General features: G+C 51.6%; 1 protein-coding gene across 4 annotated transcripts in view; it reads right to left on the reverse strand.

Moving 5' to 3' along the window:
* Positions 1–17,353, reverse strand: part of KCNC4 (potassium voltage-gated channel subfamily C member 4) — a 49,559-nt gene that overhangs the window by 9,236 nt on the left and 22,970 nt on the right. Inside the window, exon 4 of one of the 4 annotated variants that reach the window (XM_033434942.2) lies at positions 1,474–2,280. The exons of 2 other annotated variants lie outside the window; for them this stretch is intronic. In XM_033434942.2, coding sequence (XP_033290833.1) covers positions 2,204–2,280 — 77 coding nt within the window. In that variant the 3' untranslated portion in view covers positions 1,474–2,203. Of the gene's footprint in view, positions 1–1,473; positions 2,281–9,341; positions 17,276–17,353 lie in introns of those variants that run through there. One more of the 4 variants, XM_033434923.2, reaches the window with a different exon arrangement.

Consider the following 17,353-nt stretch of genomic DNA (forward strand, 5'->3'; position numbering starts at 1 on the left):
GTCTCTCCGTCAGCAGTTGTTTGCCTTGGACGAGCTTAATTAGGCTTAGTCTCAGTTTCTCCACTGAGGAAAAAATTGCTACCAATACCTGCCTGAAATGACCAGTGCGAGGAGTGTGTTAGAACCAGGCCACGGTTCTGCGGCTCGCCAGCTGCCTGACCCACACAAGATCACTTCTCTGAACCTCAGACTCCTTGTCTTTAGAGAGGGGGTCACACCTCCTCCAGAGAGTGATGTCAGGACTAAAGGAGTTAATGTCATGAAATATTTGGCAGAATAAACGTCCAGTGAATGTGATAATACGCCAGATTCACTCCAGGGAGGTGAGCTGTTGGAAAGTTTTTGATCAGAGAGGAAGGGTTTGAGTCGAGCACTCCGCCCTCCCCGCTCTGACCCAGGGAGAGCATTTCTGAGTATCCAGGAGGGAAAGCCCAGTGGGGAGCACAGCTTCTGTCCACCCCATCCCAGGCGGAAGCCAGCAAGTTAACCAGGCCAACCGCAGTCCTGCAGGGCGCACTCTCATCCCCTGAACCCAAGTGACCAATTTAATGACTGTAACCAAGGCAGGAAAGGAATTCAGAGCAGGCTGTCCTCTGGCAGTCACTGTTGGATTACGGGCCTCATTGCTTTGTTGGAAGAAAAAAGAAATCATTCTTGTGGATTTATTTTCCTGTCGGCACACTGAATCACAGAACCTGGACAGCCTTTGCCAGCCATGAAGCCACTGAGTTCACCGAGTGCCCCTACTGAGACCTGGGAAAAGCATTGCACTCAATCTGCCGGGGCCACTGGACTCTGGGCACCTGGACCAAGAGTGGAGGTGGGGGCAGTGGGCTGCAGAGGCCCCAGGTTAATGCAGAGCCTTTCCCCCTCCCCCTCCCTTTCCTGTGACCACTCCTCAGAGAGCCACCCATATAGGGCTTGTTCTCAAAGTCCCCCTGATGGGGGTTCCCCCCTTTCCCTCACTGGGTCAGGAGAGGCAGCCCGAGGTGAACAAGGACCCTGGACCCAGAAACACTGATGTCAAATCTCCTTTACTGATGAAGTACGGAGTGGCCAGCGACAGCCTTAACCTTTCCATGCCCCGTTTTCTTTGCCTGCACAATGGGATGCTGTCCTGCCCTGCTGGTCTCATGGGGTTGATATGGGGACCATCTGGGTTAATGCTGTCTGTCATCCTATCACCTTACGAATAATCACGAATGACCAAGTCACTTAAGTGCTTCCTTCTCTCTCGGGCAAATAATCCCAAATCCTTGCCCTCCGATCAAATTTGAATCCTGTCTCTCTGCAAATCCTTTTCCTGTTTGTGGCCTGTGGAGCTGGAAGCCCTCTAAACAGACAGTCCTCTGGACTAGCCAAGCTGGACTAGTGCACGGTTGGGGGTGGGGTGGCGGATGGCTTCACCGGGAGGTCCTGCCGCGACTCTGGCCTGGGCTCCCCTACCCTCTGGCTGCGGGCAGCTGCCACCCCAGATACCCGGCTCTTTCTCTCTCCTTGCTCACCGCTCCAGCTCCCTCCCTGCCTGTTGTGTGGTCCTCATCCACTTGTCCTGACATCAAAGACTGGAGTGTTAGCCAAGCCTGCAGGTGAGGCCAGCGCATCCTGGCAATCCAGGGACTTGGCCTCAGGAGCAGCCCCTTACCTCCCTGCCCGTGGGCTGGGCTCAGCCTCCCCTTCCACCTCCTAGAGAAGCCCCGCGTCCCTCCCAGAGGACGCGGCTTCCCCTGGCCCAGCACCTCAGGAGAGGGTCCTACTTTCCTCTTTTCCCTCAGGTTCGAGCAGGGTGCCCAGGTGCGTGCCTCCCTCAGAGGAAGTGTGTGTCTGTGGGATGACTGGGTGAATGAATAATTGTGCTGAAGGCCTCACAAAGAATTCCCCCGCTCCTTGGGATTTGGTTTTCCTCAGACATGAAATCCCTACCAACACTGAAAGCCCCTCCTCCCCTTCCTTGGGCCAGCCACGTGGGCATATTTCTCCAAGAGGATAATTCCATTGCTTTTCCTGGGAGTTTCCAACCCCAAAATGGCTCAGGCTTGCGCAGTGATGCCAAATGTAGCACAAAAATTATTCTGAGCAACTCACAGCCTGGTCTCACGCAAACAGTGAAGTAGAGGAGGATGATTCTGGCTTTCTCTTTCTTCGCTCCTGTCTTCCGTACTGTCATTGATTGAGTGAATCACTCATTGAATCATTGATTTAGTTACAGAGCCCCAGGCACTGGTAGGTGTAGGTTATACAAAGGGACGACGGAAACTGTGCAGCCAGGAGGGAGTTTGTCTGTAAACCAATAGAACAAAGTTCAGGGCTGCCTAGTCCAGGGAGGCCCAGAAGCCCAGGGAAGCAAGGAGGAGGGACCCCTCCTGGGGGTGTGGCTGGGAAGACTTCTGGGTGGAGAAGAGGCTTTGGGGGGAGGCGGTCATGTGGGCCTAGCCAATGAATGAGGGAGGTCTGGTGATGTGGGAGGGGAAAGAGTGGGAGACCAGGGAGAGAGGAGCTGTGTCTGGGAACCATCTGGAAGACAGTGTTTCCTTTGACAGGACAAAAGGGGGAGTGATGACCCATTCTTCGGTCAGCAACTGATTCCCGCTAAGCTGTTAACTGCTCATTAAGGAAAGTGTTAAATGTTAATTAAAGGTGTAATTGTGAATTAAGCTTTAAGGTGTGGCCTCCTTTTGAGGACTGTATTTGTTTTCATCACCTGCTGCCTGGGAAGAGTGTGGCCTTGGAATCAAGCCGACCTGGGTTCGAATTTGATTGCAGTCACTACCTATAACCTTGAGTACATCATTTAGTTTCTGGAACCTTCACTTTCTATAAAGTGGAGACAATAGTCTTCACCCCATAGGGTGGTTTTGTGGGTTAAATGAGATGTCATATGGAACCTAGCTCACAGCTAGTACAACACAGGTGCTCAGAAATCTTGCTTTTACCTCAAAAAATTAAATACAGAATTACTATATGATCCAGCAATTCCGCTTCTGGGCACATACCCAGAAGAACTGAAAGTTGAAGAGATATCCGCACACTTATTATTCACAAGAGCCAGAAGGGTGGAAGCAACCCAAGTGTTCATCAGTGGATGAAGGCATAAACAAAATGAAACAAAATGTGAGATCTCTCTCTCTCTCTCTCTCTCTCTCTCTCTCTCTCACACACACACACACACACACACACAATGGAGTTTTTTCAGCCTTAAAAAGGAAGGAAATTCTGACACATGCTACAATATGGATGAACTTTGAGGACATTACGTTAAAATAATCACAAAAGGACAAATACCGCATGATTCCACTTAAATGAGGTACGCTGAGTAGTCAAGTTCATAGAGACAGAAAGTAGGATGGTGGTTGCCAGGGCTCGGGGGGTGTGGAACGGGAAGCTGTTGTTTAATGGGTACAGAGTTTCAGTTTGGGGTGATGGAAAGGAGATGGATAGTGGTGACGGTTGTACCACAATGTGAATGTATTATACTTAATGCCACTGAACTATACACTTAAAATAATAAATTTTGTGGTGTATATTTTATTACAATTTTACAAAGAGCAATGTTGCTTTTACTCTTATTCTCCAGCAGCAGAACCTCTACCAACTTCTCTTTTCTTTGTAAGGGAAGTGGACTAGGACAGGCTTGGCGTGACACTTCTAGAAGGTCACCAGCCTGAGCTTGATGCCTAATTCTCAAGGGATCCTGCCCAGACTCCCAGAGGGGATTGATGAATCAGTGTTCTGTCGAGGCTGAGGAGTCTATAGATCAGGCTCACTGGAAGGAAGCTGGCTGCAGGCTGGAGTAAGGCAGACGGAGGGGAGGCGGATTAGCATTCACGGAGTGTCCACTGTGCGCTGGGCAGAGCGCTCAGCAGGTGCTAGGCATGCAAATGACAAGCTTCTGCCCTCAAGGAATTCGCAGTCAACTTCCACCTTTACCTGCCAGCTGGACTTCCCCACCGTGGAGATGGCCAGGAGGGTAAAGGGGAAGAGACACGGTTTGGCAATTGTCTACCTGGACTCAGGGCCCAGAGATTTAACCAGGGCTCCCTGAAGACCTGGCTTCTGAGGCTAGAAGTCCTCTGTGTCCAGATCCTAAGGAGCAGTCAGAGTTGTCTGGAGGGATCTTCACAGTGCTGAGTCTGGCAGGAGCCCAGGCCATGGGGCAGCAAGGGAAGGGAAACCTACCTGGGCACCCTGCTTCCTGCAGCACTCTGGGTGGGTGGGGCTGGGAGGACCTCCCCTTGAGCTGACTGAAGGAACCTGCTTTGGCCAGCATCCCCTTGGGATCACAGGCCCCAAGAATCGAAAATCTTCGTGGAGATCACCTAAATAGTTCAAGGTCCTGGAAAGACCTCATCTTTCCTACATCCCCAGCTTCCTGGCATATGGCAGATGAAGACCCTACTGCAAAGTGTAGTTGGCAGTTTAAACATAAGGTCTCAATTCTATGCAAGTGCTTTTTATTAATTCAACAAACATTTATTGAGCCCCTACTTAATACCCGGCATGTTAATAATTCAGTCTCTATACTTAAGCTGTACAAAAGATAAGAGATATAAGTATAATTTCCAAAAAGTTAAAAGCACAAGTCTCATACAGATATGGAATGAACATGTGTCAAAGACTTTACTGAACTCACTAACTAATGAGGGAACCAATAAGATGACAAAGTTGGTTCAAAGAGCATTGAAGGGACTGAGATTTAAAGGAAAGGGACACCAAAATAATTTTTTTTTTAAGTTAGAGACAAATCTGGTAAATATCCTACAGGGTAATAAAACAGGGATTATCTCTCTTATTGGACAGATATCATTTGAATCTCTACCAGCAAAAATCTACAAGTTAACATGTATTTCATGGTCTGAGCCCTTCATTAATAATAGCAAATGACAGGGCTTCCCTGGTGGCACAGTGGTTGGGGGTCCGCCTGCCGATGCAGGGGACGCGGGTTCGTGCCCCGGTCCGGGAGGATCCCACATGCCGCGGAGCAGCTGGGCCCGTGAGCCATGGCCACTGAGCCTGCGTGTCTGGAGCCTGTGCTCCGCAATGGGAGAGGCCACAACAGTGAGAGGCCCACGTACCGCAAAAAAAAAAAAAAGAGCAAATGACAAAGTCAAACAATGAACTTGTCCTCTAGAGCAGTGCTATCTGACAGTATGTAACGTGGGTCAGGTGTGTAATTTAAGTTTTTCTAGTAGCCACATTAAAAATTAAAAGCAAATAGGTGAAACTAATTTTAAGAATCTATTTTATTTAATCCAATATGTCCAAGATATTGTCAGTTTGACATGTGGTATTAGCCACATTTCAAGGGCTTGATAGCCATGTGTTGATAGCACAGTTCTAGACAATTAAATAATCTTCCTGTAGGTCTGTTATACAAAGCTTCAGTATGACACTGAAGGAACATACAGTCATCCCCTTGGCCTTATCTAAATTTCAGATAATTTTTCCCAACATACCTACTTAGGTCCCTGTGACCTAGTTGGCAGGGGTATGGGAAAGGTGAGTCCAAACAGTGGCCCTTAAAAGATGGCCATATAACCATCCAGTGCAACAAATGGTCTTGGACAGGTGTATGGGGGCCATGAGGGCCCAAAGTTTTGCTGGTGGGATGGGATGGATCAGAGAAGACTTCACAAAGGATAAGTGGCTTTCACTCCAAGCAAGGGGAAGAGTGTAACCAAAAGCAGGACAGTGCATAGGTCAAAGAACACTCTTGCACAGGTGTATAGGCAGGGAGGGCAGGGACTGAGCCTCAAAGTTAGGCTGGGACCAGATAGATGGTCAAGGGTCTTGGGCATCTCACCTCTATCCAACAGGGAGCCATAGAAGTGTTTTCAGAAAAGGAGGGACGTGCCCAGACTCATCTTTTAGGAAGACACCTCAAGGAGCTTTGGCCCTGTGGCTAGCAGAATCTTCTCCAATTCCCTACCCTCTCATTGCCCCAGTTGTGAATAGGAAAGAAGTCATGGCTGGTAGCTAAAAATATTTCCTAGGCTCAAGTTCCAGATATGATGCTAAATCCAGAGTGAAGAAAGCATTGGGGAAGGAGGCAAGGATGGAGTAAGACTCCTCTGGGTCTGAGGGAGGCTGCAAGGTGACTTTGAGGGATTGGTGATTTAGTCGCTGATAACCAGGCAGCCTTTAGGGCGAACTTAGCACAAGCTAAGAGAGATCTCAGCGTGGAATTAACTCAGCCACTGGCCAAACGAGGCAAGAGAGGGCACGGGTTTGGCTGTTTTGATTCCCGTCATCTGGATGGAGATAAGAGCTGGCTTTGATTTCTCTTTCCCTTTACATCTTGAGAAGTTCAGAGTACTTCGTGGGCATGCCCTAAGATGCTGTCTCTCAGTCCTGCAACAGGCAGGTCACACAAGGGCAGGGAAAGCTGGAACAGGCACGGATAGTACAAAGAACAAAGAAGAACTCTTGGATTTTCTGAAATTTCCTCCTGGTCCCCCACCTCATCAATGTCAGAGAAGAGCGACCTGACTTCCCTGACTTCTAGTTCTACCTGAAATGCACAGAATAAGCTACTTCAGGCTGAGAGCCTGTGGCCTACAGGAAGAGGAGAGGCAGTGTGGGGAAGGAGAGATTTGGGGATAGCTCTGCAATCCAGTCATCTCTCTTGGTGGTGTATACAGGGGCCGAGGGGTCTTAAATCAGCTTTTTTCCAGCTGATGTGTTTCCAAGTGACCGGTCTGAGAAGGCAGACAACTCTAGGGTCCCATTCCCACTGGGGGTTATATAATCACCATGTGCAGGACTAACCACCCAGTCACACAGGAAAATTCTAATCTAATCTCCTTGGAGATAAGGCTTCCCCTGGCTTTTTGCCATGAATCGATCACCAGATGGGGCTTCGTGTGAATGTCTTCTGATGAAAACTGAAGCCCAGAGCAGCAGAGAGAACTGACCTGGAACTTAGGAAATGGACCCAGCCCCCAGCCTCCTATTTAGAAATGAGCTGGACAAAATGTCAAATATTTGGTTAAAGCCAAAATCCAGTCTGATAACCAGCTGTGTTCCAAATATCATATAGAGGTTCGGTTGTCTCTCTGCCACGATGGGGACCTTCTGCTTACTCAGACCTCCCTCTCCCAATCCTGCACCAGATCTAACGCTCCAGCTCCAGCTCCTCGTGGGCTGTGACCTCCTGTGTTCTCTCTCTCCCCAGTTTAGTTCTCCTCAAAGGTCCTGTGGTGGGGCTTCCCTGGTGGCGCAGTGGTTGAGAGTCCGTCTGCCGATGCAGGGGACACGGGTTCGTGCCCCGGTCCGGGAAGATCCCACATGCCGCGGAGCGGCTGGGCCCGTAAGCCATGGCCGCTGAGCCTGCGCATCCGGAGCCTGTGCTCCACAACGGGAGAGGCCACAACGGTGAGAGGCCCGCGTACCGCAAAAAAAAAAAAAGGTCCTATGGTGGAGTCTACCTATTAAATGTGGAAAGAGCCTTAGAGTTCATCCAGGAAAGAAGGAAGAGAGGAAGCAAAGACATTAAGCTTCATGAAATGTTAGTTGCTAAGTCGTAGAGACATGGGATCTCACTTGAGCCTGTGAGGACCTAAGGTGGTCAGTATTATCCCCAAGTTTACAAATGGAGAACTGCCGCTCAGCCAGGTTAAGCAAGTCGCCAAGGATTGCACAGCCAGCGCTGGACGCGAGGCTGGAGCTCTGGCCCCCTCATTCCTGTCCACATTCAGTCCCAAGTAGAGCTGATCTGAGCTCGAGAGAAAACGGCGATGGAGCAAAAGTCCCAAAGCGAGAGGGACTCCTTGGGCCAGGCTAAAAAGCCGTGCCCGGGGCCACCTGGCTCCAGCTGCCTTCACGGCCTGTGCTGGCCCAACCTCTAACTGCTAGACGAAGAGTTCTTTGTATTGGCAGGGGGATTGGCAGGGGTGGGGTGGGAGGTGGGTGCAAACTCCTCCGAGAATCTGATGAAAGCTCCGGATCCTGTCTCTAGAAAACGTACATTCACCCTCACACACATACAGCTTCGGCTGCAATTTCAGGGGGTTCCTGGGCCCCAGAAGTCAGCAATTCTCTCTCAAACCCGGGAGTCCCCATGGGGGCCAAGGTGGGGAAAGAGGGAAAGGGTTTGGAAGCTCAGAGGAAGATGGAAACTGTGCTCTGCGGGGTGGGGGGAGGTGAAAGAGCAAAGAGGTCGGGGGCAGAGTGGTCAGGGAAGGAGGCGCCCACAGCAGAAGTTCAGGAGGCCTGGGCACCTCCCAGGGGGACGTTTGCTACCATGGAGTGAGCTCATCGAAGGGCATGGTGGTGCTCCGGGAGGGCTGAGGGAGATGGGCCCCCAGGCCAGTCCTGACCCATCCCAGAGCTGGGTTTTGTTCTAATAAGGGAAGTGGGATTCTGTGACACAGCTCAGATTCCGAAATCTCCATTTGGAAAGTGAATTCAGATCCCTTCGCCTGAAGCCAGCAGCATCCACAGTTAGAATAAAAACCCACAGCGGTCTTGGTCTCAAAGTAACCAAACCTTCCACCTGCCAAGGACAGGGTGGCGTCAGGCTAATGCAGCCACCAAGCCAGCCTGTTAAAAATACTGGTTATATAAAGAAAACATCCTCAGAAAAGAACCCCGACTAATCTGGGCTGGGCTAGAATAAACGTCTCCTGTTCTGACCTACCCCCGAGGTGATGATTTATTTCTTCCTTGAATTGCTCCCCCAGTTCTGCGCATTCACATGCTTGCTCAGCAGACCCCCAAACAGAGCGTTTTGGGTTTGCCCGGCTGTTCCATTTCCAGCCTGTTCAGTTCATGTCAGGTCCCACCGCTGGGCTTGCTCCCTCTTCTCCCCGCCCCCTCGGCTTCCCCTTCCCGCTTTTTCTCTCCCTCCTCATTTCTCCCTTTTCCTCTCCCTCCTCCTCCAGCTCTGAGATCCCCGATTGCCCTCCCTTCCAGGCTGCCTCTCACCTTACCACCTCCTTGATTCCCATTCCCAGGGGCCCACAGGTGTGTGTGGAAAGGGGGCAGCTTCTGATCCTGGGCCTTGAAGGAGAGACGAGGAAGGGAAGGGGGAAGAGGCACCGGCAGCACAGGTGTAGCCTTGGCAGCAGGCTGCTCTCTGATTTCTCACTGCTTTGGGGAACAAGCACACAGGTATCACTGTGTCACCAAGAGGGAAATGGCCACGCCAGTGAGTCATCTCACGAGCACCCATATCCCCAGCGCCTGCATCCAACAGGACACTGCCTCCATCCCATCATCCCACAGGGAGTGGCCCTAGCAAGGCATTTCTGGAAAAGTGTTTCTGGTGCTTTCTGTTGTGGAAGTTAGCCCTGCCCCCCCGCTCCCATCCCCCCTGCCCCCCCCCCCCCCGCCCCGTGCTCCCATTTCCCTACATGTAAATGGGGAAGGACACTCGTTGAGTACCATTCACCTGCCTGAGTCGGGCTAGCTCTTTCACGCATTCATCCTCCAGTGATTCCTCCTGGTAACATTTACAGGAGATGTAGGATTATTCCCATACCCTGGATGAGAGACCACGCTCAGAGAGGTTGTCATTTGCCCAAGGTTGCACAGCTCATAAGTGGCAAGGCCACTGGCCGCCAGAATCAGCATTCTGAGTGTGGGTAGTAAATCGATGGCAGTGGTGGTCCTGGTGCTGAGGGGCCAGCTCCTACCTGTGACTGTGTGAGGCCATAGAGCCAGTGGTCAGGAGCATGGGGCCGGGGCCAGGCTGAATGAGTTCAGGTCAAACTCAGGCTGTGAACTCCACTACCTGTGGGACCTCTGTGCCTTGATTTCTTCATCCATAAATGGGAGTGTTTAAAAGAGCCCTTTCCTCCTGGGTTTGTTCCGAGGATTAATCCGCATATAGGGCTTAGAGCAGTGCTTGGCCCGCATAAGCACTGGGTGTTAGCTATCGCTACTTCCAGAGGCACCAACGCTTTGATTCTCGAGGAATACCCCAGCCTCTGAGAGAAGGTTGGCGGAACGATAACTTTCATTTCAGGCAGTGCTTTAGAGGATCCAGAGGCCCCATCCACCGACTTTCTCGTTTAATCTTTATAACTCCCTTGGATAAGGGCAGGGGTGGTTTAATTCCCATGTCACAGATGTGAGCTTGAAGCCCAGCAATATCATGGGACATGACTGGGCCCCCTACGGAAACAACTCCTACCAGCCTCTCTCTATATGGCTTCTTATGTGGCAGGACTTGTGCCCAAGAGTGCACACCTGAGCAACCAGACTGGCACTCAGAGAATTGGGGAGGGCATGAGGCTCATAAGAGAACACCCTGATGAAGGCTGAGAAGAAGAAAGATGGAGAAGAAACCAGGACATGAGCCCCTGGCCCTTCCAAGTGGACTCCACTGCCAATCTAAGCCATTAATGTCAGGAAGGAAAAACCCAGCTGGTCACAGCCAGGGAAGCTGAAAGGAGTGGATGGGACCCCTGGTGGCAGGGGAGGAGGTGGGGAGACTTGGCTGGCACAACCAAGGAGCCCAACATTCCAGGGAATTGTTCTGGACAAATTCTGAAACCAGACATGGGCTACAATGACAGGTGTGAAAGACAAGAGTCAGCGGTGAGCAGCTAATTCATTTGCTTTCTACCCCTTCCTCCCATCCTCCCTCCCTTCCTTCCTTCCTTCAACATTGAGCTCCTAAGCCCTGAGCAGGGGCTGGAGATAAAAGTGTTAAAAAGGTGAAGCATGCATAACTGAGTAAACAAGCAACAAGCTATACTGTGATAAGTACTCTAATGGAGGGGCAAACAAGGAGCAGTGAGAGCATAAAGGAAGAATCCAAGAAGGGCTCTCAGAGGAGGTGACAGCTGTGTGGACCTTGAGGGATGAATAAGAGTTTTCCAGGAAGAGGACTCAATACTGGAATGTGGAAGGGGGCAGAAAAGAGAGAGAGGATCTTCTGTCGAGAAGCAACTCCTATTGCTTATCACTTCAGATTTCCCTTTTGTGTTCCATTTTCTTTTTTGTTAATCAGAGCCAAAGCAGAATTCCTTATAGAGCCCTGGCCTCTAATTTACCTCACACAAGAAGCTCCTGCTTTCTTTCTCCTCTGAACAAAAAAATCATCTACCCTGTTTGGAGCTCTCTGGTGCTAGGGTTTCCTATAACAGAGAACAAGGCTCTCATTCCATAAGTTGAGATGAGGTCTAGTAATCCTATATCCTGAGAAATAAAGTATACATGGACTCTAATTTACACTAGAGTGTGGATGACTGATACAAGATACTTACCTATGCACAGATTAGAACACAAAGAGAGAGTGAAGAGAACAGAAGGACCCTGGAAGTATGCGTGTGTCATTAAAGGGGAAACAGTAGTAAGAACCCTTGACAAGGGTGGAGAAGAACCCGGGAAGAGAGATGGAGAGAGTACTAGATTAACAGTCACAGTCCAGCACACTGAGACCCAGAGGGAGAGTGGTACCCTCTGGAGCCTTCTTACTTGCCCCCTACTCTCACAATCCCACCCCCAGACTCCCTGGCAAATGATCGCTACCTCCAGCGGGGTCCTGAGAGAAAGAAGGTCCCTAATTGACCTGCCAGGAGTACGGCATTGTCCCTTCAGGGGAGAAGGCGGTCCCAAGGCATGAGGCCGGATGCAGGTGGAGCATTGGGAAGGACGCTGGTTCCATCCTGTTCCTTGGTCCTGTGTCTGCCTGGTGGACTGAGAGGACGGCACAGGCTGGCCCCCAGGCCAACCAGCCAGCAGCCTAGGAAGGGTTAAGCATCCCAGGCAGCTTCTACACCGTGCTGGTGGTGGCAGTGGCACAACTCTGCTCTCCATAGCACCTTGGGAACCACCACCCCTGGGAGGGCCACCATGGCAACAGCTAGTGTGGGAACAGGTCCTCTGGGTCTCCCTGCCTCCTGGGCTTGCCCAGGTCCTCCCGAGGGGCAGCTGGCCCGGCCTGGGCCATGAGGGAGAGGCAGGCCACCTCGTCTCTGAACCCTTCTGGGGCCGAGGGCTGAAGGCATGGAGGAAAGTCTGGTTTTGTTTGTTTCCCTTTGTTTGCTCTGAACTTTTGATCACTGATACTGTATTGGAAGTAACTGTCCTTGGACCTGGGGTCTAAAGATGAGGGATTGGGGGGAGATTTAAGGGGGAATCTCTGGGGACATTAGGAACGGAGTCGTGCCACAGGTTGAGGCATCCCAGCCTCTGGTCCCTGCAGAGGTCCCCTCGGGGCTGGTCACCTCCAGGAGGCCTGAGCGGGATCCGGAGGCTCAGAGTTCAGGAAGGAGCCCATGGGAGGTGAGGGGGGCACTGGCACGAAGGCCAAGCTGGGCCAGCAACCCCTGCCTCAAGGTTTTCCTTCTTTCCCTCCATCCCAACCTCCCTCCCTCCATCGGTCTTTCCTCTCTTCATCACCCCTTCCTGCCTCTTGCTCCCCTTGCCTTCTCTTCTTCCTCACTCTTCTTCCTTTTCCATCCACTCACTTAAACATTTCCCTGAGCACTTACTATGCAGGGAGCGCTGGGCTAAGCCCTGAGGGGGCGCCGGGATGAATCAGCTCCCTGGGGTAGCTCACAGTCAGGGGAGGGGAATTCGACAAGCATCCCAAACACCAGGAAGAGATGGTTAAGTTCTGAAAGGAAGAGCTATGGGAACTCTCCTCTCAGTCCCTCTCTTCCAGCCCTCCTCATTATTCTAACAGTTTCTCAGGCAGGAAATGCATAATGTAAAGAGCAGCGCTTTCACGTTATTCCCCAAGGACTCCCAGGAACGCCCTAGAAGTGAGGCGCCAGCCGGAGACATTTGGGAGGGATAAGGGAGGACACAGCTGAGCACTTACTCATGCCAGGCCCACCTCTGCCCCTTCGTTCATTCATAAAACATTTATTTCACACGGTGCTAGGCCCCAGGTACTGACAGGAAGGCAGGCAATAGACAAATACAGTTACGAGGAAGAAAGTACCATGAAAAAAAAATGAGCAGCTGCAGTGACAGAAAACAACACAGAGGTAGTGGCAGGGGGCAGGGGGCGGGGGGGGGGGAATCACCAGGGAAGAGACACTTAAAGCCGGACCCAGAGAGTGAGAACTCAGCCAATCAAAGGGGTGGGGAGAGGTGGGGCACAGTGGTCCACATGAGGGAACAGCGTGTGTAAACTACTAAAGTGGGAAGAGGCTGGTATGTGTGAGAAAGTTTCCCGGGGGGCAGAGGGAGGGGCAGGAATGATTTGCTGAGGCAGGAAGAGGCCTGATGAACAGCAGGGCCTTGAGGGCTCGCCTTTCTTTGAAGAAGTTTGGATTTTATTCGAAATACAGTGGGAATCCAGCCACTGACGGTATTAGGCAGGGGTAGCACGATCTGGTTTCTGTTTTAGGAAGCGCTCTCTGTCTGCTGGGTGGAGGCTGGGTGGTAGATGTCAGTGGGACCCAGGGAGACCAGGAAAGAGGAGATGAAGCCCACCTTCAGAGTTGGAGGGGAGAGAGTGGGAGATGGAGAACGTGTGAAACACATTTCAGAGCTTGGAATGATAGAACTCGCTAATGGCTTGGAATGGGGGCGGGGTATTGTTAGATATTTTAATCTACTGGTCTTTTGGCCTACCTCCCCTATTAGAATGTAAGCTTCATGAGGGCAGGGATTCCATTGGTCTTGTTCACTATTGGTTCCCCAGGACAGAGTATAGGCATTTAATACAGATGTAATGCACGGCGAGTGAGCTGAATTAAGGAATGACAGGGCGGGATTAATGACGACACCTCAGTTTCTGGCTCAGCCTCAGGGAGAGGAGCCACCCCCTCTCTCCACACCAGGTATTGCTGATTTAAGAAGCAGAGACCCTAAGTCAGCAAAAAGCACAGCCCTGCAGTTCCAGGAGACTTTTATGGAATAGCCCTAGAAGTAGGCAAGTATGGCGGGCGGGGGCCCGCCAGCGCTATGGGGAAAGGAGAGGCTTCCAGCACCAACAGCAGAAGGCCCCTCTGACCTGGAGCCCCAGCTGTCCTCCTGGCTCCCTCTCAGCCCATGATGCTGTGTTCAAAGCCAACTGTGGTCTCCCAGGAGAGAGCAGGTCCCAGAAGCCCTGGCAGCCCTCGCCGGCCTCTGGAACGACTGAGCCCGCTCGTGTGCCCCCTGTTGTGTGGGTGCCAGGGTGGGCATGCTCAGGGGCCTGCAGCTGGGAGATGAAGGCGGGTGCTCACTGTGGTGATGCTGTCGGGGACCCGGGGGGCTCTAGGGGTGGGCGCTGGGTGCATGTCATCAACACCGAGTCACTCTGGACCGGATGCACCACAGATGCCGGTCTCTGCTCCAGCCTGTGCAGGGGGGCAGGGAAGAGGCAGACAGGGAGTCTTCTACCCTAGAGTTAAGGACTTTGAGGAAAATCATGCTGGGAAAGGAGCTTATCTGAGTCCTGTTCAGAAGACCTGGGTTCTGGACCTGTCCCCACCATTAACAGTTGCGTGGCCCCATGTAAGTCAGACCATGTTAGGACTGGAAGGGGCCTTCTAATTCCACCTTCCAGGCTGAGCAGAAATTCCTGCCACGAACCCCCGGCACACGATCGTTCGGGGTCTCTCTAAACTTCCAGGATGGGAACTCCACTCCAGGACAGCCCATTCCTTCAGGAGTTTTGCTAGGAAGCCTCTCTTTTCCAAGAGGCCTGGAAGGACCCAACACCAGAGGTTAACAGTGTCACCTCCAGTGGGATTGAGGGGGGTGACGAGGCTTCCCAGTTGATTTGGTTTGGGACGCTTTCAGTGCCACGTGTTAAATTTGTAATGGCAAGGAAAACAACAAAGTCAGGTTTTTCTTGATTTGAAGCCAATCTGCCTTCCTAACATTTCCACCTACTGGTTCTAGGTCTGCTCTCTGGGATCAGAGAATAATCTAAACCTACTTCCCCTCTGATACCCTTCAAATACGTGAACTTGACCCCCAACAAATTTCCAATAAGCCATTTCCAGGTTGAGCTGCTCCTCACGTAACTTGGTTTCCAGACCAGTCCCCATCCAAGTACCTCCCTTCTGAGCATCAGAAAATAAAACTCAGTGAGTTGCAGAAGGAAGGAACCAATCACTCCTTCAGTTGAGTGTTACCTTATGCTAATTAATTAATGAGGCTGAGAAGACACCCTTCTCCCTTTTCTGTGTGCGTGTGGCGGCATGATCAAATCACTTACTTCCTCAAGCCTTGATTTTCTTACCTATAAAAGGGGAAAACAATACCTTTGCTATGAGAATCAATAGAGGTTAAGGAAATTAAAAACATTAAAAAGCACAAATCTATACTTTAGGTATGATGACCAAGAAGCCTCATTCCATTTAGACAGCAGCTAAGTGTAGGGCTCACAGAGCCAGATGGCTTGGGTTCAAATCCCAGCTTTACCGCTTATTGGCTGTGTGACCTTGGAGAGATGACCTAACATTGCTGTGCTACAGTTTTCTCCTCTGAAACAAGGATGATGATAACACCAAGCTCAGAATGGGTGTTTAGGAGCATTAGGTGTATTGCCTGGCACTTAGTAAAGGTTAGCTGTTTGGTATTACCACCCCGACTCTTATTCCTTCACAGGGAGATAAGGGGCTCACCGAAACGAGGCGAATTCATGGCACCTAGCTGAAACGTGAGGCCATCAAACCAAACCGGTCATTTGTCACTGGAGAGAGTTGCTCCCCCAGCCAAATATTTGTAAACAATGTTTTGTGCTAGGCGCTGTGCTGAGGGTGTCACAGGCCCTGCCTCACTGAACTCTCCCAATAGCTGCATGAGGTAGATACCATTATTGCTCCCATTTTACAGATGAGGAAATAGAGTTTCACACAGATTAATTAACTTACCCAAAGTCACATAAACAGGAAGTGAAGGAGCCATGAGTCAGACTCCCAGAGTCAGTCTCCATCACTATAGCATCCTGCTCTTTTAACCAGCTCCCTAGTTTGGGTCCCACTCCAGCTTCGGGGACCAGAGGGAGCCAGAGCCTTTGCTTCCTTGACAGCATTGTCTGCTGTTTCTGTGAGGTGGGGAGGAGGGGCGGTCCCCTGCTTCTCTCACTGAACTCTGCCCTCCTGCACACTGCCCCCTCCCCTTCCCCCTCCAGGGGTCTGAGGGTGTCACCGGGGACCCCAACTGCATCTCCTTGGGTCCCCTCAAGCCCCCCTGGCACTGGGTACCCTTGGGCTGCCTGCTGGGTTCTCAGCCCCTGACCATGAAACGGTTCCACACTGATCAACAACAACAAAAAAAAAAAAGAAAAAGAAAAAAACCCCAAAATACCCAAACACCATTTTGGACATGGGCCCTGATGCGTAATATCATTATGGAGTCAGCAGTGCATCCCATCCCCTTATTGCCAGGTCAAGCTTCTCTGAGGCGAGCCTGGCTGCAAATGGCTTTCTCCTGTCTGGGGTAGCCGCAGCCTCTACTTGCCCTCCGTGGCTGGAGGGCAGATTTTATCTTTAATTGACAACTGGCTGCCTGCCATCGCCTTGCCTCTGCTGGCCCAGGCTCCAGGCGCGATTTTCTCTTTGCTTCAGGGACAGGCTTCCCCTTACTTCTCCCCTCCCCTCAGCCCTGCCGTCCTCACCCCCTGCTCCCTGGCGTGCTCCTGTCCTTTCCTGGTGTGACCGGACCAGGCAATCTCAGAAATCTGGGGAGAAAAGCTGAGAGCAACAGGAAATGGGTGAGGAGGGAGCTAACACTTGCCGTGCACCTACTGCATGCCACATGCAGACAGATGACACTGGGCCAGGCCTTTACACTCACTGGCTCTGAGACAGGGGCTATCATTAGCCCCATCCTACAGGCAGGGAAACTGAGGTTTGGCAAGTTGCCCCAAGTCACCCAGCTAGGAAGTGGCAGATCAAGACCCTGAACTGAGGCTCCTTTGACGCTAAGTTTACACCTGGGATAAAGAGTAAAGAGAGCACACATGTGCCCAGGCCTGGCTACATAATCCGCGGAGCCCAGTGCAAAATGAAGACACAGGGCCCTTCTTCAATAATTATCAGTAACTTCAAGACGGCAACAGCTGAGCGTTAAGTCGGCTGTGGGCCCTTCTGAGTGACGGCACAGGTGGCACGGCCCTGAAGCCAGCCCCGCTCATTCCCCTGTGTGAGTGTGACAGGGACAACAGCGAGGGATGTCGTCTGAGCATCACTCACCCCCCCCCATCCTATCTAGGCCCAGGACCATTCGCTCCCCAGCCCTAAGGGGTCCCAGTTGTGCTCCCAGCCCCTTGTCGGCCTCAGTTCATCAGCCATCCATCCAGTCATCACACCGACTTCGGCATCCCCAGGGCCTTGGCCGACATAGAACTGGTGCAATTTCAGGGAAGAGGAGATGCCCCCTGCAAAACAAGCAGGGATACAGTGGGACCCCCTAAACAAACAACAGTCTCTTCTTCCACGTTACTGCTGGGGGTGGT

This window comes from Orcinus orca, chromosome 1 (assembly GCF_937001465.1).
Source record: "Orcinus orca chromosome 1, mOrcOrc1.1, whole genome shotgun sequence".
Lineage (NCBI taxonomy): Eukaryota > Metazoa > Chordata > Mammalia > Artiodactyla > Delphinidae > Orcinus > Orcinus orca.